Below are 22,974 nucleotides of genomic sequence, written 5' to 3'. Positions count from 1 at the left end.
TGGCAGTTCCGTCCACTCTTGACACAAGCACAGCCAACACAGGAGCCTTTGCTTGGCGATATGACGCGCACCGCACTGAAACCAATCGAAGATCTGCTCAAAAACCCGGAGCTGCAAAAAAACTCAAACACGCGGAGTCGCTCTACAAGTGGATAGCTTCGGGGTCTGCAAACCAGGGAGTAGTAAAATACGTATTTTACTACTCCCTGCTGCAAACCCTGCACTACCGTACAACACTGCCGCGCGCTGGCCCTAGCTAGGCCCAGCCGCCGTTATGTTACCGTATCGCCCGTACCCGTACACTGCGAAGATGGTTGGCTCGCCGGTGGTGCCGGTGGTTGGTTCTTGCACCTTCCATTTTGAGCAGGGCCGCAGTTTTGGCAGTTCCGTCCAGGGAGTAGTACTGGTATTGTAAGCATGTTACAAGGCGAGGACGCGTAGTGCTCCTGACTAGACTACAACCATAACCCGGTTGGCAGACGCGTCCTCGCCTTGTAACATGCTGTCAAAATCGAAAACATGTCAACTACCAAGCAAGGCTTCTGTATATACTGGTATTGTACTACTCCCTGGTTCCGTCCACTCTTGACACAAGCACAGCCAACACAGGAGTCTTTGCCGTTGCACCGACAACATTGGTGGCCACCCTGCATGGCGCGCTTGGCGATATATACCTGTGCCCTGTAGATGCTGAAGACAAGCGAAATCTTCTGTTTTTTTCTGTTTTCTTTCTGTTCTACCCGATCTCCCTCTGATGTACCGCTGACTCTATGCTGAAGATCTAAGCATTTAAACACCCTAGTAAAATAAAAGTTAATAATAATAATAATAATAATAATAATAAATTCTCATACTCATTATAATTTTCATATTCGCTTTCATGTTACAGGTCCTCCCTCGTTAGTAGATAATCTCTGGGCCATCGAAAAAGTTATCTTATAACGAGACTTATCTTGTAGCAAGCAGGACTTGCAGCTAAAGGTGAAATAGGCACTACTTCGTACTTACTGGGCTACCCTCGATAAAACATAAATTATCGATGCTCCAACTCGTTATAAGATAATGGAAAATGTCCAACATAACTCTTCCTTGGATGCAAAGGATCGTCCATATTCACGAATACAGAGATTATTACGTTTCGTCTTTCTGCTTTATCCTACGTGTTTTGGCCTTGGTCCTGCATGGTCAGTATTATCTTATACAGGTCCTCCCTCGTTAGTAGATAATCTCTGGGCCATCGAAAAAGTTATCTTATAACGAGACTTATCTTGTAGCAGGACTTGCAGCTAGAGGTGAAGTAGGCACTCCTTCGTACTTACCGGGGCTACCCTCGATACAACATAAATTATCGATGCTTCAACTCGTTATAAGATAATTGAAAATCTCCAAGTTACTCCAACATAACTCTTCCTTGAATACAAAGGATCGTCCATATTCACGAATACATAGACATAATACGTTTCCTCTTTCTGCTTTATCCTACGTGTTTTGGCCTTGGTCCTGCATGGTCAATATTATCTTATACTGAGGGTTTGGCACTCCAGAGACCTGGGCAAAGGGTCGTTATAACGGATTTTATGTAATAACGGATTATGTTGTAACCGGACCTGTGAACAGTTGTATAGACCACGTTTCGCCAGGGGATTTCAGATTTCTATTTACTAACGGGGTTTATGTACTAACCGGACTCGTTATAATGAGGGAGGACCTGTATTGGGTTCTATGCCCGTTCGAATTTGCGAATCAAAACAAATACAAACAAACAAACAAACATATGACGCGCACCGCACTGAAACCAATCGAAGATCTGCTCAAAAACCCGGAGCTGCAAAAAAACTCAAACACGCGGAGTCGCTCTACAAGCGGATAGCTTCTCTTCAAGCCGCTAAGACTGGAGAAGCATACAGCTGTGTCTTGGGTTCGATGCAAATTGAGTTTTGCCCTACTCCGGTCCAGCGTGATGTGTTTGCGCGGATCCCGGAATCTTCGGCCGGTGCAGTTGGACTCACCTCCCACCTTGGCGGTTGCTGAGGCGGGCATTCGCATTTGATACCATTTGCCTCTGGTTTTGTGTGTATTGGCTTCGTCTGTGCTCTTTTCATCCTACTACTTGTAGTAGTTTTCAGTCCGCTATTGGGCGGCTGCACTCCAGCTCTGCTTTGTACTTCTCTTAACTTCTTTTTCCTTTGACTTGATCATTGGTATTTTACCTGTAAAAAAAATAAAATAAATTGTGTTCACATGGCGCTACCTAACGACACCGCTATTCAGACACGTTGTCTACGTAATTACGTAAGTTTCTACGTAAGATGCTCGGTACCTGGTCCTGGACCAGGGAGCTACTCCATGGCTCCTACAATCGCGCGGCCGGCTGGCCGCATGCGTGTGCATTGCAGACTTTTTGTTGTTGCCTTTTTGGATGTGCATGCTTCTTTGGAACTGCTTCTTGCATGCGCTCCCAGTACTATCAACATCAATTCATGTCCGTCCGTAAACAGCCCAGGGGCCAATGGCAGTTACTCAATGGCCTGCTTCACAGACATACCAAGGACACTTTAGGAGGGACTGATCACATTGGTATCTCCGCACATTTGAACAAACTGTTTCAGACCCCATTCGGACACACCTTCACTGCCCATCTGGTCCCCATCGCCAGACTTCTATGTTGGCTATCTCGCAGCCTACGGTCACCGACGTTGTAAAGATCCTTCGTAATCTCAATGCACATAAGGCTCCCGGAGCAGACGGGTTGCCTCCGATCCTTTTCAAGAAATGTCATGAAGTGATGGAAGGTTCCCTGTGTGCTCTTAGTAGTAGTAGTAGTAGAATTTATTATTTTGATAGGGAAGGCCCTACAGACGTTGCCGTCTTGTTACAGGGCTAACTCTTCTCAGGGCATCTATTGAGGAGAGCAAGTTTCCTGCGCTTTTCAAGCATGCATCCGTGAGAGCATTTTTCAAGGGCGGGGACCGCTCTGAACCGCGAAACTACCGACCTGTTTCACTTTTACCGATCGCTAGCAAAGTCCTCGAGAAGCAAGTGTACAACCAATTAAGCCTTCTTCTGAGAGAGAATCCCGACATTATTCCACCCCAGCAATTTGCATACAGACGATATCACTCGTGTGAGGAGGCCCTGGCTGTTGCAATTGATAGCTGGATGAAAGATTTGGATAATGGGAAGGTTGTTGGCGTAGTGCTCGCTGATGTCAGGAAAGCGTTTGACAGCGTCAATCACCAGTTGCTGTTGAATGAGTTATTTGATTGTGGGATTGGTGACTCGGCTCTGGCATGGTTTAAAAGCTACCTGAGTGATCGAACGCAGCAGCTCATTGCACCAGAGGGCCTGCCACGCGTGCCATGTACGCAGGGTGTTCCGCAGGGGTCTGTTTTGGGACCTATCCTATTCAGCCTCTATGTCCGTGGTCTTCCCTCATGCGTCAACAGTTCCACAGTTCTGCAGTTTGCGGATGATGTGAATATGTATGCAGCTGGTGACTCTGCTGAGGAAGTCATCGGAGCTTTGGGTCTGTCAACAGGAAACTCGGCGCCTACCGCATGTGAAGACATTTCTTGCCATTCCACGCACGGCGTAGCTTTTACCTTAGTGTTATTCAGTCGTCATTGGATTATGCAAGTAGCGCATACGTCCACACCCTCAGTTCTTACTATTTCGATAAGTATGTCCGGCTATTTAACAGGTGTCTAAGAATAGTTTTTGGTTTCGAAAACTTTACCAGTGCCTCTCATATTCTTAGCCTATACAATCTCTCTCACATTTCTGTCCGAGTCAATTTGAAGCTTTTTATTCTTGTATTTCGCTCTGTCCATAGCGGCACGAAGCTTGGTAAACAACTAAGCAAACCATTTCCAACAAACATCGGCGTCGTCCAGGGTGACCCAATGTCACCAATAATGTTTATAACTTACGCCGAAGGTTCCATGCGTAGGATCCGAGAGCAAGCTCTACCCGCGTCAGACCTACCAGCAACTTTCACACAATACGCAGACGACACCACTGCCCATCAGAACGAGCGATCATCTGTGGAAGAAACCGTCCGTGTGTGTGAACCCGTTTTCTCGGATGACAATCTGAAGCTGAACGTGGCAAAAACTCAATATTTCACTGTGACCAAGGAAGATGATTCCTGGAAATCGGTGAAGCTGCTGGGGAGTATGCTAGGCACAGCAGAAGACATAGCAGCCAGAGTGTCTGCTGCAAATCGGGCATTTGCAGGCATTCCATGGAAACGCCACAACCTGAATTCCAGGCTGTGTATGTTTTCCTGCCTGATATTGCCTGTCTTGCTGTATAATTGTGCGCTTTGGACCTTATCGCAAACATTAACCGACGTCGTCAATGTATGGCACCGGAAGAAACTACGTACCATCATTGGTATCACGTACCCACAACGAATCTCGAACACAGCGCTGTATGCCAGAACCGAGCAGACCCCACTATCCCAAGTCTGCAGGCAACGGAGACTGCTGTGGTTCGGCCATGTAGTGAGGGAAGGCGAAGAATCGTCCTCTTTCCAAGCCCTCCTAATGTCGATCAACACAACAGACATACGACGACCCCGAGGACGGCCACGTCTGAGATGGATCGACGTTGTCAAGAAAGACTTACAATGCATTAATCTGTCGCTTCTGGATGCTGTGCAATCTGCTTCTGATAGAGCTGCTTGGCTCGAAATTGTTAACAGATGCGTTGACCTCATGCAATGAGTGAAATGCGAACTGTCATTATTATTATTATTATTATAGCGGCACATGTAGCTCTCTCCTAAAAGAAATTTTCCATACCCGCTTCTCCAGTGCACATACTACTGCCGTCACTAGGTCCCAAATCTCTTTTTCTCTGGCCTTGCCTTCTGCCCACACTAAAGCTGGCTTTTATCGTCTTGGCTACATAGGTTCTGATCGGTGGAATATGCTGCCTTCCACTGTTCGCTCTTGTACAGACTATCGCCCATTTGTTCGTTCATGCTTAACCTTTCTATTATTATTATTTAAATAGGCGTCGAGGCGACAATAGTTTTAGAATTGCGATCAACAGAACGAGCTGAACCGACATTTTCACAAAGGCTTTTATTGTATTCAAAAAACGAGTGTATACGAAGGCAGTGAAGAACATGGAAGAAAGAAAAAATGTGATATGGAAGAATTGATGAACAAAAAATTGTACTTCGAACTAGTTTTCGCACAACACTCCTCAGGAAGCTACGTTGTACTAATGAAAAACAATCCAGAAAGATACTAATAAAGAGAAATGGAGTGAGAAGAAACAACACCTATGAAAATGATAATCCTAGCACTAAGGTAATAACAGGAAAAACTGCGAAAGCACTTAACGAACTTGTAAGGACTACTAGTATACTGTGACACAAGATATGACACCATGGCCAACCAGAGCCAAACAGACAGAACAAGTTGCTACTAAAACAATTTCAAACGAATAATGCTGTCCTTCTGGACACACAGATTAGGCTTATGAATACGTTGACAAACGGCTTCTAACACACTCAACTGCAACTTATAACCATGACGAGCACGGCACAAAACAGAAAAAGAAGAATCAGAATAAACCTTACAGCAATCAGGACGAGATGCAAGATGCTTATACACTGATGACTTCCTACCAGAAAACACACGCTCGCACCCACTCTTACTCACACGATCATTCTCGCTCTCACACTCACCGGAATCACTGGACTCACTGGCCGAATCCTCCTCAACGACTTCCTGCCTCGGAGCAATCAGGTCCCGTCTCCTCCCATCCCTCGTCTCACGTTCCTGTTGTGTATTCCGTTGGCTCGGTACTTCCGTACTGAAATAGGTCATGGTGTAATTAGCAGTTGTTCTTCTGGGTCTCGTTGATATTGAGGTAGGTATTGTTGTCGTCTCTGCCGGTGATGCAGCAAGCGATGCTGATGCAAACGTGTCTGCATGCAACACACGTGGCGTCGCCAAAGCCACATCCACCTCCGCTGGTGGAGGGAGTGACTTGGTCATGGCCACGGGAGCCAATGGTGGACTTGTCGAGTGAGACGCTAGGTCCTGTGTTGGCGGAGGTAGTGGTTGTTTACGGGGTCTTCCCCGCGTGGGACGCTCCAGTTGTGCGCTACGTGGGATAATGTGTAAAGGAGTGTGTTGCTTGATGCGTTCGCTCAGGTGCTGAACAGTCCTACCAACATACCGGCTAGCACAATTCCGGCATTCAAAGTTGTAGATTACATGACTTAAATGATGGGTTGGTAGGACGTCCTTCAACACCGTGAACGAACGCATCGTTGTGTGCAGAGACGACAACAATACCTACCTCAATATCAACGAGACCCAGAAGAACAACTGCTAATTACACCATGACCTATTTCAGTACGGAAGTACCGAGCCAACGGAATACACAACAGGAACGTGAGACGAGGGATGGGAGGAGACGGGACCTGATTGCTCCGAGGCAGGAAGTCGTTGAGGAGGATTCGGCCAGTGAGTCCAGTGATTCCGGTGAGTGTGAGAGCGAGAATGATCGTGTGAGTAAGAGTGGGTGCGAGCGTGTGTTTTCTAGTAGGAAGTCATCAGTGTATAAGCATCTTGCATCTCGTCCTGATTGCTGTAAGGTTTATTCTGATTCTTCTTTTTCTGTTTTGTGCCGTGCTCGTCATGGTTATAAGTTGCAGTTGAGTGTGTTAGAAGCCGTTTGTCAACGTATTCATAAGCCTAATCTGTGTGTCCAGAAGGACAGCATTATTCGTTTGAAATTGTTTTAGTAGCAACTTGTTCTGTCTGTTTGGCTCTGGTTGGCCATGGTGTCATATCTTGTGTCACAGTATACTAGTAGTCCTTACAAGTTCGTTAAGTGCTTTCGCAGTTTTTCCTGTTATTACCTTAGTGCTAGGATTATCATTTTCATAGGTGTTGTTTCTTCTCACTCCATTTCTCTTTATTAGTATCTTTCTGGACTGTTTTTCATTAGTACAACGTAGCTTACTGAGGAGTGTTGTGCGAAAACTAGTTCGAAGTACAATTTTTTGTTCATCATTTCTTCCATATCACGTTTTTTCTTTCTTCCATGTTCTTCACTGCCTTCGTCTACACTCGTTTTTTGAATACAATAAAAGCCTTTGTGAAAATGTCGGTTCAGCTCGTTCTGTTGATCGCAATTCTAAAATTATTATTATTATCATTATTTATTCATATTTTACTAGGGCAGTCCCCACAGACCTATGGTCTTCTTACAGGGTGCCCTAGCCACCTGAAGATAGCGGAGCGAAATGCAGCAGGTAGGGATATGGTGCGAATCGCGGCAGGGAGGGCGTTCCATCGGTCTTCTAGAAGACCATAGCCACACGGTCTGTGGGAAACACCCTAGTAAAATAAATAAAAAAATAATAATCGGTTAGCGCTACGGAGATGTGTTGAAGCTAGGTGTCAGGACCTCGAATGTTTCAGTACTCTGTCAGTTTTGTGCCTAGTTATTGCACTTTCTGACTGTATATAGTATCATGTTACAGTGATGGAGAGTTACTCTTAACTCGTATCGATATGTCCTTTTCTCTTCTACATAATAATAATAATAATAATAATAATAATAATATTGACTGATTTGAGGGAAAGAGACAAACGGGAAAAGTCTGAAGAAAAAACTGACTGACACCACCAGGACACGAACCAGGGACCCTCGCTTGTAGCCAGCGATGCTCTAACCACTGAGCTATGGTGTAGTCGTCATCCCAGCAGAGGCCGTTCAACATTTTCTTCAGACTTCGTAACTCACACTTCCTGTGAATCCACACAGGCGGGTGGGACGCAGCCCTCACTGTAACCCACACACTTCACGTACAAACTAGCACGCGGGGAGCCCCAAGTCATAAAAATTAATATTGACTGATTTGAGGGAAAGAGACAAACGGGAAAAGTCTGAAGAAAAAATTGACTGTCACCACCAGATTGACCAGAATAATAATAATAATAATAATAATAATAATAATAATGAGCTGTTTTGGATATTTTGTCTCCTGGCCTAGCTTATTTCGTTTCGGCGCTGCTGAGACCTCCTTTCGCGGAATATTACTCAACGACAGGTGAGTTGACCAGTTCCCTTTGATTCATTTGCTTGTGTTGACTCTTTCATTTACGAAAAGTGTGCTGATTTTGGGTGGAATGCAATAAATATGGAAAAGCTGACCGGATCTCTTTTCTAAATTTAGCTTTTCCGCTGCCGAGACCTCCTTTTACGGAATACTCGATCACAGGTGATCTCTGAGTTAACCGGTTTCCTTCGAATCATTTGCTTATGCTCACCCTTTCATTTACGGAAACGTGTGCTGATTTTATTCGGATTTAGATTCAGTCGTATCTCATTGCCCTTGCCCACAGTGTGCGAAGAAGGCAAATTCACCTTATTATTTAGAAAAGCGATCCTGTCAGCTTTTCTATTATTGTGTTCACATGGCAGAAAAAACGACATCGCTATGCTACGTAAGTTTCTACGTAAGGTGCTCGATATTTCGCTTAGGCTACGTAAGTCTCTACGTAAGGTGCTCGGTATTAGATCTACCAACGCGTGGTAGCCGTGTGCTGTGCACGTGCACGGCAGACATTGTGTTCAGTGCATGCATGCAGTCCGCGGATCCGTGTTCGGATGTGCATGCGCGAGGAACTAATTTCCTTCTTTGGAACTGCTTCTTGCATGAGCTGTTTCGGATATTTCGTCTCATGGCCTGGCTTATTTCGTTTCGGCGCTGCTGAGACCTCCTTTCGCGGAATTTTACTCAATGACAGGTGAGTTGACCAGTTGCCTTTGATTCATTTGCTTGTGTTGACTCTTTCATTCAGGAAAAGTGTGCTGATTTTGGGGCGGAATGCAATAAATAATGGAAAAGTTGACAGGATCTCTTTTCTAAATTTTGCTTTTCTGCTGCCGAGCTGCGAGGCGTCCTTTTACGGAATACTCGATGACAGGTGATCTCTAAGTTGACCGGTTTCCTTCGATTCATTTGCTTATGTTCACCTTTCATTTACGGAAACGTGTGCTGATTTTATTCGGATTTAGATCCATTTTTATCTCTTTGCCCTTGTCTACAGTGTGCGAAGAACGCGAGTTCAACTTCTTGACGGTAAGGCTTATGTTAGATGTGTTGTCGAAATACTCATATTCATTGTAGATTCTACATTGGTACGTTACAAGTAAGGCACTGGTCAGTGGCATACTATCGTTGGCAGTTCCCAATCTGGAGGGAAAGGTTCAAGTACCAATTGACCGAGTTTGCAAAATAAATTCGCATATCAGGGGAAATCTCTATTGTGGAGAGGTTCAGTAACTTGTTTGTTTCATACGAAACAAGCCAATGGGTGCAGTCTCGTCTCGTGAAAATCTCGTACTTGTATGATTGGATTTGTCTACTCAAGTCGGGGCTGTTTAATTTGTGAGTACCGGCGAGATTGCACTGCCCCAAATATAGTTTCGTGCCGCCAAAGCAAGAATTACGACCTGCAATCTGTTTGTAGTACCTGTAAGAATGTGGAGTACATGTATCGTACTTTCTCTGTTGCTGTTTCAGTTGCCGTCATGTTGCTAAAGAAAGTTTCAGTAGAGAGGTTCTGCAAAACGAAAATTCGAACGAAGTTTCGCGACAGTCCTTGCGAAAGTGTGTACGAAGTTTTGCACGAACTTTGCGTTCTGCACATTTTCGTAGTTTGCGCGGGCCAAGTGCACGTACGCCATGACCCGATCTCACGAAATTTCCTACGACAGTTCATTTCGCGTTCCCTGCAAGTTTCGCGTCCAAAGGTGCGAAGTTTCGCAGTTCATGATGTAGAGCGAAAGTTTGTACGCTTTTTCGTTTTGCAGAATCTCTCAGTAGGGAGGTTCTGCTCTACGTTTTGGGAACGCGACGCAAAGAATCACGCGAACTTTCTTCGCGTTCCCGTAACGTAAAGAAATGCTGTTCTGCTCTACGTTTCACTTAGAGAAGTCACGTGGAATGTGTACTGGGAATTTCCCCTTCCATATTTGGCAGTTTTCTGTATGCAGTTGATCGATACCCAGCAAATCCGTACGCATTTTCTCTGCGTGTGCCGCAACGTAGAGAACCTCATCTCCGCGTAGAAATCTGGAGCCAAAACACGCGAAGCCGTAGACTCTAACCCAGACACCTGCTCTCTAAGTGATTTCTCTACGTTTCACGTATAGCAGAACCTCTCTAGTGACTCAATTGTTTCATACGAGACGAGTCAATGAGTCGGTGTGGCTTAGAATCTTTCGCTGTAGAAGAAATCTATTCGTATGTCTATTGGAGATATATTTGTATTCTCTGGTTATAAAATAGGCTAAGCTCACAGAATAAATACCATCGCTCCCTTGGTGTTTGTCCTAAAGAGGTTCGACTGGATATCATTCATACTCACCAAAATATGTGTAAGATTTTATTATTGTGGAGTGCCTTGTTTATCTCTCAGTACCTCCAACCATAGCCTTGCCCCTTTTCTCCTCAGGATCAGTGTAGTTGTTGGAACGAGGTTTTGGACTCAGCAATGTATTCGTTTACATTTTAATACATGTTTATTGTTCCTCCTTTGCTGTGTTGTTTTAGACAATCGTGGACTAACAGTTTGAAGTCATTGAACTACTTCCAAAAGTTGTATCGACATCAACAGGATTACGATTTCAGTTTCAATATGATGCTGGATGACCTTATCACGATAACCCATGACTATAAACCATTATAAACACAGAATCAACAAAAACATCTGTGACACGCACCTGGCGCATGGCTACATTTCTCAAATAAATCTGATTGAGGGTGGAGAAATCTGAAAGGCAAGACAATTTATGACAGAGTCATGAAATTCTGCAACAGCAACATGCACAGAATGACCTCCGTATAAAAAAGTATCACCACCACTGCTCACATGTTTCCCCGCAGAAGAACATGCATTATGCTAGTGCCATTTTCTGCAAGAAAATGCTTGCACATCAATGCGTATAATATCATTATAATTATTATTATGGTATTGATATGATGTGAAGGCCATCATTTACATATTGATATAGCCATAATAGGGCATTCCATTGATTGGTGACAGAAAAAAACAAAAGAAATTATAGCAATAAAAACTGCTTTATGGCAGTTTTCTAAAAAAAGTTATTGTGTTCTAGTCCATGGACCCCGTCTAAAAAGTAAGAAATTAACGAAATGTGATAGCTGAAAATTAAAATTTCACACAAAACCTCACAATAATCACACACAGAATGAAAAGCTACATGCAGAAGACCTTTTCCCCTCGTGATCCTCTTTCCTATGCATGCATGTTGCCAATTGTTGGTGCAGTACAAGTTTAGTGTTGAAAGCAGCATTTCAAGTGTTGTGATTATTGTGAGGTTTTGTGTGAAATTTTAATTTTCAGCTATCACATTTCGTTAATTTCTTACTTTTTAGACGGGGTCCATGGACTAGAACACAATAACTTTTTTTAGAAAACTGCCATAAAGCAGTTTTTATTGCTATAATTATTATTATTATTAAATTTTTGATAGGGCAACCTTCTTGACGGTAAGGCTTATGTTGCTGCTGAGGCTTAGATGTGTTGTCGAAATTCTCATATTCATTGTACATTGGTACGTTACAAGTAAGGCACTGGTATTGCTTCCGGCACTCCGTGCCCCGATCATAGGGTAGAATCTGAATTTTGCAGTGGCATAATAATTATCGTTGGCAGTTCCCAATCTGGAGGGAAAGGTTCAAGGACGCATTGACCGAGTATGCAGAATATATTCGCAAACATGTATCAGGGGAAATCTCCATTATGGAGAGGTTCAGTGACTTGTCTGCTTCATACGAAACAAGCCAATGGGTTCAGTCTCGTTTTGTAAAAATCTCGTACGATTGGATTTGTTTACTCGAGTCTGGGCTGTTTGATTTGTGAGTAGCGCCGAGATTGCACTGCTCCAAAAAAGGCTGTGTTTACATCAGGGAGTAGTACAATACCGTATTGTACTACTCCCTGGTTTACATGAGACGTTTGTTGGTTGGTTGGTTGGTATAATTTATTTTACTTCGCCAGAATGAACAGGCATTGCTGCCTTCTTGCCTGGACAAGTGGATTGTCCAAGCTCTCACAAAAAGACGAAGAAAGGAAAGAAATATTACATGAGAGTGTGAAGCATGCATCTTATAAAATAAAAATAAATTCCATGAGAGTGTGACGCATGCATGATGAGAGAGGAGAGATAGATTCGAGATAGAGATAGATAGATAGATAGATAGATAAAGAGAGAGAGAGAGAGAGAGAGAGAGAGAGACTGCGTTATTGCCTGGACAAGTGAACTCAGTCCAAGCTCTTACAAAATGACCAACAACAACAGCAACGGCAACAACAACAGCGACAGCGACAACAACAACAGACCAACAACAACAGCAACGGCAACACCACAGCAGCAGCAACAACAACAAGAGAGAGAGAGAGAGAGAGAGAGAGAGAGAGAGAGAGAGAGAGAGAGAGAGAGAGAGAGAGAGAGAGAGAGAGAGAGGGAGGGAGAGAGAGAGAGAGAGAGAGAGAGAGAGAGAGAGAGAGAGAGAGAGAAAGAGAGAAAGAGAGAGTGTGTGTGTGTGTGTGTGTGTGTGTGTGTGTGTGTCAGAGACAGAGAGAGAGAGGGGGGGGGGAGGAGGAGAGATATGCGGATTGTGAAAATGGATTTCGGCATGAAGTTAGGTACACAGAATGTTAATATGGGTAAAAGCTGGGCAAGTCGAGAGCCGTGGTTAAATGTCTGCAAATCACCTTCCGTACGGACTGCAACTGGGAGAGCATTCCACAGAATGCTGCTAACAAACTGAATTGAACGACGTTTCAACCTGGGTTGAGCTCGACCCGGGTCAGATTTCAACCCGCCATGTACACAAAATGAATGGCGCGTTTACATGACGCATTGCGCTTGACCCGGGTTGAAAATCGTACAAACGTACTTCTGTGCGTATCTCGCGCCAGGTTTGAACAGCACTGCACATGCAAATTTTGCGTGAACAGATTCAAGTTTTTTTTTTTTTACTTGAAAAAGCACATAACCACCAGGAAAGCTGACAAAGAAAAAAGAGTAAGAAAAGACAGATAAAAAGAGAGCTGAGAGAGAGAGAGAGTTGGGGTACGGTTAGGGGAGGACGAGACATTGAATGGTGGTCGCCACAGTCAACAGATAGTAGCAGTGCTGGTGAGGCCGCCACTCCACTGACCATTAGGTCTCAGTATCGCCATGCCGGTAACGCACCAAGAGACAAAAACGGAAGAAAATCTGAAGCGCAATACATGAATGGTAATTCCAATATAGGTAATAGGGAGAGTGGTGACCAAGAGAGGACAGTATAGACCGTTAGTATGGGCTGCTTCAACGCACATCCCCAAACCGAGAGGTGCGATCTGGAAAGAACAGTGAGACGATCAACATGATGGGCTTCAAAGCACGTCCCAAGACCATGGCTGGTCTGAAATGTGTTTGTTGACACCTTTTTTAAAAGCTGTGAGTGGAGAGTGATTGGCCAGACGGGGAAAGACGTCCTCGGGGAGGCTGTTCCACAATTCAAGGAAACAGTACGGGAAGGAACGTCGAAGGTAATCGGGACTGGTGCCAGGGGTGGTGTTTAAGAGCTGTTCCCGGTGCTGGCGCTGAGCATAATGCTGCTGGCGGGTTTGAACAGTATCGGCCCGTGGTTTTGGGGGAGGGCGCATGCGTGTCAGGCGGGGTGGGCCCTTGCAGTTAACTACCTTGTAGAGATAGGACAGCCCTGCGACCGTCCGTCTGGCCCGCAGACTCTGGAGGACGGTGGTGGGTCCAATCATCTGCATGGCCTTGCGCTGTGCTGTGTCCAACTTCCCAAGGTGGGTCTGGGCAGCACCAAGCCAGGCTAGTGGGGCATACTCAAGTATGGGCCTTACAAAGCCCTTATAGACGGTTAGGCGTCCAGCAGCATCCAGGATGGGGGCTGCCTTCCGCATGAAATGGAGGCATTGATGTGCGCGCACAGAAAGCTGGTGGAGGTGGGCGCTGAAGTTGAGCTTCTCGTCGAACACCACCCCAAGGAGCTTCAACTGGCTGCTGACAGGAACAGGGGTGCCAAGGAATTGGACAGGGGGGAAGTCTGGAGGGGCCAGCTTCCTGGTCACGGACATCAGCTGTGACTTAGAGGGCTCAAAGGTAACCCTCCAAGTACTTCCCCAGGCTTCCAGCTGGTTTACGGCTGTCTGAAGTGCAGCTGCGGCGGCCTCTGTGGTCTGTCCAGGCATGACAGACATGTATAACGTAGTATCATCAGCATACACGGCGATGGAGACGCTGGCAGGTAGCTGATCTTCGGCGTCGTTTATGTATACTAGAAACAATGTGGGCCCTAGGATGCTGCCCTGAGGGACGCCTGACCGGATGGTAGAGGGGGTAGAGGTCTGTCCGCCAACAACAGCTTGCAGCTTCCGGTTCTGGAGGTACGATGTTAACCAGGCCAGCAGTTGCCCACCAATGCCATAGCCTCGGAGCTTGCACAGGAGCCTAGGGTGTGAAACCCGGTCAAACGCGCCTGCGATGTCTATGGCGAGGGCCTGAATGGTTCCGCCCTTACTGGTGGTTAAAGCCCATTCATGCTGGAGTGACGTTAGTACATGTAGGTCAGCTGTGCCGATTGATTTCCGAAAGCCAAACTGGTTGGCAGACAGGAGGGTATTGCTGTTGAGATGGTTGATGAGCTGCTGGTTGACTATTCTTTCCATCACCTTGGATACTACACAGAACAAGGAGACTGGTCGATAATTACGGACATCGCCCTTGGCCTTGTGCTTGTGGATGGGAACCACATTGGCTATCTTCCAGGCTGTAGGCTGGTAACCATGGGAGAGACAAGACGAGAACAGCTGCGACAACGGCTTTGAGAGCTCAGACGCACACTCCTTTAGAACGCGGCAGGAAATGGAGTCTGGCCCGGACGCTTTGGATACTTCAAGACACCGGAGCTGCTTGAGCACTGCTGATTCCCGGAAGCGGATTTGACTCAGGATGGCGTCAGTGCGTGGTGGGAAAGGCGGGAGTGTGTCTTCAGTGAGATCGTTTGGGATGCTGCACTTCTTCGCGAAGAATGATGCGAAACAGTCAGCCTTGGAGGAGGCCGTGGTACATTGCTGACCATCGGCCCCCTTTAGGACAGGAATATCAGATGTGCGGGATAGACCTCCTGCACGCTTCATGTTTGACTACCATGCTTTGTCACGTAGGTTTCCATTCGACAGCTTGTTCCGCAATGAAGATACATGAGCCTGCTGCGCTGCATGGAGCACAGTGGCAACTCTCAGGCTGGTTGCAGTGTAGGTATCAGACAATTGCAGATCAGTTGGGTGTGCACGGGTGTGTCGCCAAGCACGGTTTCTTGCAGACACAGCTGTACTACATTCAGGAGTCCACAAGACAGGGTCACACGTTCTGACTGACAGATGCTTCGATGGGATGAAGCGATCCATGCCCTCCTGGATGCGGGAAGTAAGTTGTACGCATGCGTGTTCTGGGTGGTGGCTAAGAATGTGCTGCCAGTCTGTCTGACGAATAAAATGACGCATGCGGCCCCAGTCAGCCTGGTTGTAGCGCCAGACGCGGCGTTGAGACACGGGCTCAGTATGGAGCGTGACTGGGCTGAACTCAGCAAGAATCACACAGTGGTCTGACTTGCCCAGGGGTGAAAATGCCTGTACTGTGACGGGGTGTGGCAAGTTTGACAGGATGAGGTCAAGAGTGTTCTTTCCTCTTGTTGGCTGATCAACATGTTGGATCAGTCCGTGCGTCGCACATATTTCTTCCAGGCGTTGCCCAGCAGTGGTAGTCTTGGTGCTGCCAAGCCACTCAGTGCTGTGGACATTGAGGTCGCCAGCCAGGATGACTTGGGCGGAGGGTGGAACAGCATCCAGGCAGTGGTCTAGGTGCTCCAGTAGGGAGACGTCAGAGTCGCCACTCGAGCTAGAACGATACACAGCTCCCAAGGTGATATCGCTGCCGGACTGGGACTGGATAGTGCACCATAGAACTGCGTTCTTAGAGTCCACAGGAGTGGCATGGAGGTCAATCTGTGCAACTGCGAGAGTAGACTTCCACCATATGGCAACGCGTCCACCCTGAGCAGTGCAGTCCATCCGCAGGGGCTCTCCGTAACCTGGAATGGTAGACTCTGAGGCGGTACACTTATCTGGAGTGAACTTAGTCTCTGTTACTATCGCAACATCAGGTTTATGTGCGTTCAGGGCATGCTGAAAGTCACCAAATTTGCTGAGCAGCCCAAAAGCATTTGTTAAAAAGACTCGCATTAAGTAGACTCTTGCGCAGCACACTGTGTTGTTTCCTGGTCTTCAGTGTTGGATATGCCGTCACCCGAGGTTGTCTCACTCTCTGTACCCTCTGGCCTCTTGCTGTCCGGGAGGGCTGGTGGCGAGGACCGTTCATAAGAGCGAGATTTTCCAACAGCCGGTGTCAGTGGAGGTGGCTGGTGTCGCACCCCATTGGCAGCATCCTGGCCAGCTGACTGGGTGGCTGCCTGCAGAACTGACATGGTCCGCTCTGCATTGTCAGCATCCTGGCCAGCTGACTGGGTGGCTGCCTGCAGAACTGACATGGTCCGCTCTGCATTGTCAGCATCCTGGCCAGCTGACTGAGTGGCTGCCTGCAGAACTGACATGGTCCGCTCTGCATTGTCAGCATCCTGGCCAGCTGACTGGGTGGCTGCCTGCAGAACTGACATGGTCCGCTCTGCATTGTCAGCATCCTGGCCAGCTGACTGGGTGGCTGCCTGCAGAACTGACATGGTCCGCTCTGCATTGTCAGCATCCTGGCCAGCTGACTGGGTGCTCGACTCCAATACACTGGGACCCACCGCGTTTTGCGCAGAGGAGTGCTTACGGCCAGTATCAAACTTCCATGGCCTGCAGTACAGTAGCCAGGGCCAGAATTCCGGGTCGGTCAGGAGATTCACAAGAGATGCATCCACGCCTACTCGTGCTGACACCCGGCCATGTGGAGAGGTATACATACTGCACGTGAGCACTGAGATGGACTGTGGCTCGGGAAGAGCAGCTGTTGTGACTTGAACGGTATTCTTTCAGACTGGATTCCAGCAGGATGTGCTCAGGTTACCAATGTACACCACGGCACGCTTTGTCTGTGGTGGCTCTGCTGCAACTAGCTTCCATGCGTCACTGTGGTTCCGGGGTGTGGTCCGCCGCCGCAAAACTCGTTTGGACACGACCTCCCGGAAACCGTCACTGTCGCATTCAGGAGTACTCAAATTGCTGCTTGTCTCTGCATTAGCAGGAGGGTTCGGGGTGTCAGGCTCCATGTCGACAACTTGCTCGGCATCAGCAGATGTAGCACTGTGCATGTGGTCATTTTGATTTTTTTCATGTTTTTTTAATTTTTTGGATTTTTTCGAGTTTTCCTTGGCCTTGTTGATCCCAATCGGATGCCTGACGTCTTGAGTAGTCTGGGCCAGTTTGCGGACACCAAGCAGTTCGTCTTTCAGATGGCAAATGCTGTCAGTAAGGTCGCTTATCCGAGAGAGCAAGCGGGCCTCCCTGCCTTTGCTCTCCTCAACCTCAGCACGCAGCGCGTCCACAAGAAACTGGAGTTTGTCATCCATGGCGGAGAGGAGCTCATTACTTCGGGTACTGCTGCCCTGACCACCTGTGCCCCCTGAAGGCACGACTGAATCTTGTTCACCGTCCGGCATGGCTGTATGCCGCCTGGGCAAACAAGGACCTTCGGGAGACAAAAATACTCAACTTTTCGAAGTACCGTGCGAGTGATTTCAACCAGGGAGTACCGTAAAATCCCGCCAGAGCGCCCCGTCTCTCCTGTCCGCCCCTCCCTGATTTCTTGTCAGGGATGTATCCTCGTATGACTCTGGCGGTGTTTAGGCTGTACTCACACTACTTGAAAGTTTGACGCGAATGTCGCGTTCAAAACTAGACAAAAGTACTTGAAAAAGCCTTTCCAAGCACACTGCACTCCAGTGACGACTTGAAACATTTTTTGTCAGCAAATTACCATTTACATGGAGAAACATGATTGTCATGTGGTACGTAGTTTTGCAAATCCCGAGGCTGCGTTCCTTCAATTTTTTTTCGCTCGATCAACTTATTTGAAATTTTCAGTTCATGAGAAAAATAGAAACAGTAATATCTTGCTTGGATCGTGGAGTTCATTCGCCATGCCTCGCGAAGAAGTAGCACATCGTCGACGTCGACGGATGAAGAGGTTTCTCTCCACAGCTCGATGAGCTTCTTCTCCAAGTCGTCAGAAAACACTACGCGAGGCATGATGTCGGTACAAAAGCAATGGTACAAAAGAAATGCGACAGAAACGGCAATCAAAACAACGGGAAGCTACTGGAAGAAAGAAGACGGAAAATACTCGGAAAAAACATCACAGAATTCAGAAATGACAGGCAAAAAAGGAAACTACAAGTATATGTACAGGAGCAGTACGACCATGAGGAAACAAAGCATGAAAAATATTCTGGAGCCTTTCAACGTACAATAGTACTCCGGCCTCCTGACCTCACACAACTTTCCAAACGGCTTGAAAGCAAAAAACCTCGTAGAAGAGGGTTCCGTTTCCGCTGAAACCTTTCAAGCGGCTTTCAAGGGCTTTTTTCATTTTCGCAACCGTCACCGTGGCAACATTCACACATAAGTCACTTGTATGCGGTTTTTCAAGTAGTGTGAGTACAGCCTTACATGAGGCGTTTCAACCCGGGTTGAGTTCGACCCGGGTCAGATTTCAACCCGCCATGTGCATAAAATGAATTGCGCGTTTACATGACGCTTTGCGCTTGACCCGGGTTGAAATTTCGCCCCCCCAAGGGGAGGGTTGAAATCAACCCGGGTCAAGAAAATCGTACAAACGTACTTCTGTGCGTATCTCGCGCCAGGTTTGAACGGCACTGCAGATGCAAATTTCGCGCGAACGGATTCACGTGACCATACAGGACTGTAGAAGTGGACTTTTGGCGGCATATCAGTATTTGACCCGGGTCAACTGTCTTCATGTAAACGCTCACCTCTTTTGTCTATCGTACAGACTTTCAACCCGGGCTGAACTCGACCCGGGTTGAAATTTCTCATGTAAACACAGCCTCAGTCGCAGTCTGTGATGCCGTACTGTACTGCAGACGCGTGCTCGACCCCGTTGGAAATGTACGCAACAGTGCCCACCCTAGGTACCCTCTTGACCAGGGATCGCACAAACCAGGGAGTAGTATTGTACTACTCCCTGGCACAAACCCTGAGTTTGACGGGTCTGTACGACTCCTGGCTCTTGACCTTTGGTCGGTGTACGAGATACACGAACAGTTTTCGTAGGGCGAGTACTTTTTCATGTTGCACTGAATGCGGCAAGGAGGACTCGCCGATCCGCCTCTCCCCACCTGAAGCGACGAAGAGGTAGGGGCGCTCTGGCGGGATTTTACGGTACAGGGTAGTAGTATGGGGCTGTTAAGTGTGACGTCACGGCCCCTTCGATACGCATAGCAACGGAGAGCACTGGGGACAAACAAAAGTCGCGTCCTCTGGATGGAACCAGTTGTCAAAGGCAACAGCATCTAAATGACTGGAGAGAGAGCAGGTTTTCTTTGCTTTTTCTTCAAGCGATTGTTGTCGCTCTTTACTCCTTGTTCTTTCCTCTACAAATCTCCTGTAGTCGTCGAGGGCCTTCATAATGGCTGTGAAATTGGCTGCCCACTGTAAAACTCCGTGTTTGAGAGTGCTTTGAAGATTCTTCGCGTCCTGATGGATCAAAGTACGAGCGCTCCCTGTGGATTCGATTATAATGTTGGTGAGTTGTTCAAGAAATCAGTGTCTTCTTTCTGTCTCTGCCCTCACGTTGGCACAATAATCATGATCAGCCTGAGGCCTCTATATCCATGACATCTCGCACCTCCCGTAAACTGCATGACTTAGATTATTCTCGCCCTCCGTGGTGATTGAAGACCCATGGAAGAAGTTATTATGTTCAGAATGATGTCCTGAGAATATAAAATAAAATAATGCTAGGGAATTGTTACAGGGTATTTTGGAAGGATGGAGAGAGAGAGAGAGAGCACTGAAGTGTTTTGTCTCACTGTAATTACTCCAGATTATTGAATGGTGTATGATCTACTCGATATTTTCCACAATGGTTTTCCTGATTTGCGGGATCTCTTCCTTTGCTGTTTGCGTGTTTACAGGAAGTGACTGTCAGGTGTACTACAGTATCTGCACCAGATCCTGGGGACATGAAATCAGATGCAGAGGCAGGGTCGTCCAGTGATGCAACACTGCCGTTCTATGTGCAACGTCACTGGTAATTCCCACGGCGAAAACACAAAAAGACAAACACGTCAAGAGACTACAGTATTGACCGTTCTGGGAATGAATCGTGACTGCTCGGACAGTCGATAATCGAAACACAGAGCACCAGCATGATGTTTTGATATTGGGAACCACACACCAGCTCAATTCTCAAGCCCAGAAATTGATGAACACAAAACACAGAGCGACGCAACAAAAGATCATCCGGCAACCAAACCAACCTGGGTCTAATGCACTGAATACTATTCAGTGCATTAGACCCAGGTTGGTTTGGTTGCCGGATGATCTTTTGTTGCGTCGCTCTGTGTTTTGTGTAGTGAATAGTCCTGAAATATGCAGGTCACACAAAGCAGTGCAAGCACATCCTGTTACAAGGTACATGCATTGCAGAACAAAGTGTAACCAAAGATACACGGGGTTATAGCTGCACACTCGTGCACATGCTCGCTCAGCCCAAGAACACGCATGATGATAGAAATAATCCGGGGGAAACACGCTAGCACCGAATTAAGCATCAAGACGTAAATAGTCGTCATCACAAGCCCATAGCCCTAAGGCCGTCGGGGCGTCACAGAGCAAGTATGAACAAGCGAGCGCCATAAAAATCGATCGCGTGCAGCAGCGAGCAGGGACTGCACGTCAAGTGCAGTCCATGAAATAATATTATCAAGCCATGACATTCTGGGCCTGCCTCGGCCACGGCCTCCAGCAACACAACACTGAAGAACAGTCAATGACAAACAGCCGGAACGAACAATATGACCAAAAAATTGCAATTTCCTTTTACGAACAGAAACAATAAGTGGGACTTGTTTGTGAATACTATTAATTTATTTCCTCTCTAACAGCCACAATCGTCCGTAAATAGTGCAGCTCTGAAAAAGTAAAAAATACATTGACATGTACATTGGTGTGCCGAGTAGTATCATCCTTGATTACCCATCCAACCAAGACGTTATCAGGTCCCAGACGCCGAGATCGCACGCCGAATGTGAAGTGCATCTAGCCTTGAACCTGTTGCACAAGGCACACACATATATGACATCCACTCCGATTATTTCCAGACGCCAATCATAACAGAACACAGAAATGAAACCACGGGCTCAACAAAGTACATGTAAACGCAAAGGAAATTAGTTAAAATAATCCATGAAGTGCTATTTTAATTCCAGCGCTGACTGCAGTGTGGCGTCGTGGCCCGATACCCACTGAGCATAGACACAAGCTCCATTTGACAGGGGCAAGACATACTATTTTGGAATAAAGTCATAAAGTACAGCATTCCAATGACATGACGGACACCTAGTGCAAATGCGTGGCCTGTTCATCCGGCCAACTCGGCCACGCATGAGAGTGTGTGCATGTACGCGCGCACGCAAGCGCGCGTGTGCACACACACCATGTATTCGGTGCGTATGGCGTACCTGTTGCGGAGATATGAAGATGGAATCATTATCATGATGTTACATGTACATGTACAGTGTATGTTTGAGTGTAAAGTAAATTTTATTTTATTACACATTTCTTCGACACAACTTACTCATGATCTTCGCATTTCTCATAATCCATCCACCTACACTCCATCTCAGTTGAGGAAAACTCTCCCAGGTATACACTAGTCACCACAGCCATGTGATGACATTGGGATGGGTCCCAAGCACGATTGCACTCTCCGGAGCTCCAATTACAATAATTATAATTTATTTGTCCAGATTATCTGTGAAGACAAAATGCAATGCATAGCGGCAATCGATGGATGCAGAGAGAGTTTGTAAATACACATATCTTTCCACTTGTTCAGGAGCTTACCTTTTGGAGTTCACATCGTTTACACGACCTCTTATGCTGTCTTGCACCTTGGCTTTGTTGACCATGGATACGCCATCCCAGAAGACATTCTACAGGAGCTACTAATGCAGAGCGTTTTTCACGCTCGATCTCGGCGATCTACCTCGCCACGCCAATAAAATCCTCCGTGACACTGGCTTCAGTCACAGGAGACGTCTCAGTAAGGTAATGAGCACCACAACACCGTCGAGATCAAGGACAAAGAGAAAACAAAACACTCACTGAAAACAGCAAAGAAGAAACGAAGAAATGTACACGATTCCTATATGTTGCCACTGACAACTGGTTCGATGGAGACGACGCTACTTTTGTTTGTCCCCAGTGGGATCGTTGCTATGCGTATCGAAGGAACTGTGACGTCATCACTTGACACCCCCATTGTACTACTCCCTGATTTCAACCCTGCCGAAAAGACCTGTTGCTACATTGTAGTCTCTAACTACAAATGACTATACGGAACTGTAGATTCGTGTAGAAGTGGACTTTTGGCGGCATATCAGTATTTCACCCGGGTCAACTGTCTTCATGTGCTCACCTATTTTGTCTATCGTACAGACTTTCAACCCGGGCTGAACTCGACCCGGGTTGAAATTAAACACGGCCTAAAATTGCGTGCCGGCAAAGCAAGAATGGACCTTATGCCATTTGTACAGATCCACGAAATCCTGTAGACCCGGCAGGGTGTTGAATGTGCAGGACCCTATTGTGTTTTCTGCTATTTCCCCTAAAAAATGGGGCCTGAAGGTATTTCATACGAAAA

The 22,974-nt window shown here is 46.7% G+C and overlaps 1 protein-coding gene and 1 long non-coding RNA gene across 2 annotated transcripts; both read right to left on the bottom strand.

Annotated features, from left to right (window-relative positions):
• Positions 1–15,233: 15,233 nt before the first annotated feature.
• Positions 15,234–16,331, bottom strand: LOC135812941 (uncharacterized). Its single transcript, XM_065326159.1, has one exon. The coding sequence runs from the start codon at positions 16,329–16,331 to the stop codon at positions 15,234–15,236; it is 1,098 nt and encodes a 365-aa protein (XP_065182231.1).
• A 4,542-nt stretch (positions 16,332–20,873) lies between these two features.
• LOC135811837 (uncharacterized) lies at positions 20,874–22,557 on the bottom strand. Its single transcript, XR_010552704.1, has 3 exons — positions 22,176–22,557; positions 21,907–22,083; positions 20,874–21,380 (listed from the first exon to the last, which is right to left on the bottom strand). It is a non-coding gene; the product is annotated as an uncharacterized LOC135811837 (long non-coding RNA).
• Between the last annotated feature and the right edge of the window lie 417 nt (positions 22,558–22,974).

This window comes from Sycon ciliatum, chromosome 3, assembly GCF_964019385.1.
Source record: "Sycon ciliatum chromosome 3, ocSycCili1.1, whole genome shotgun sequence".
NCBI classification, from domain to species: Eukaryota; Metazoa; Porifera; class Calcarea; order Leucosolenida; family Sycettidae; genus Sycon; species Sycon ciliatum.
The sequence above is the reverse complement of the archived record's forward strand: the minus strand, read 5'-3'. Positions and strand labels throughout refer to the sequence as shown.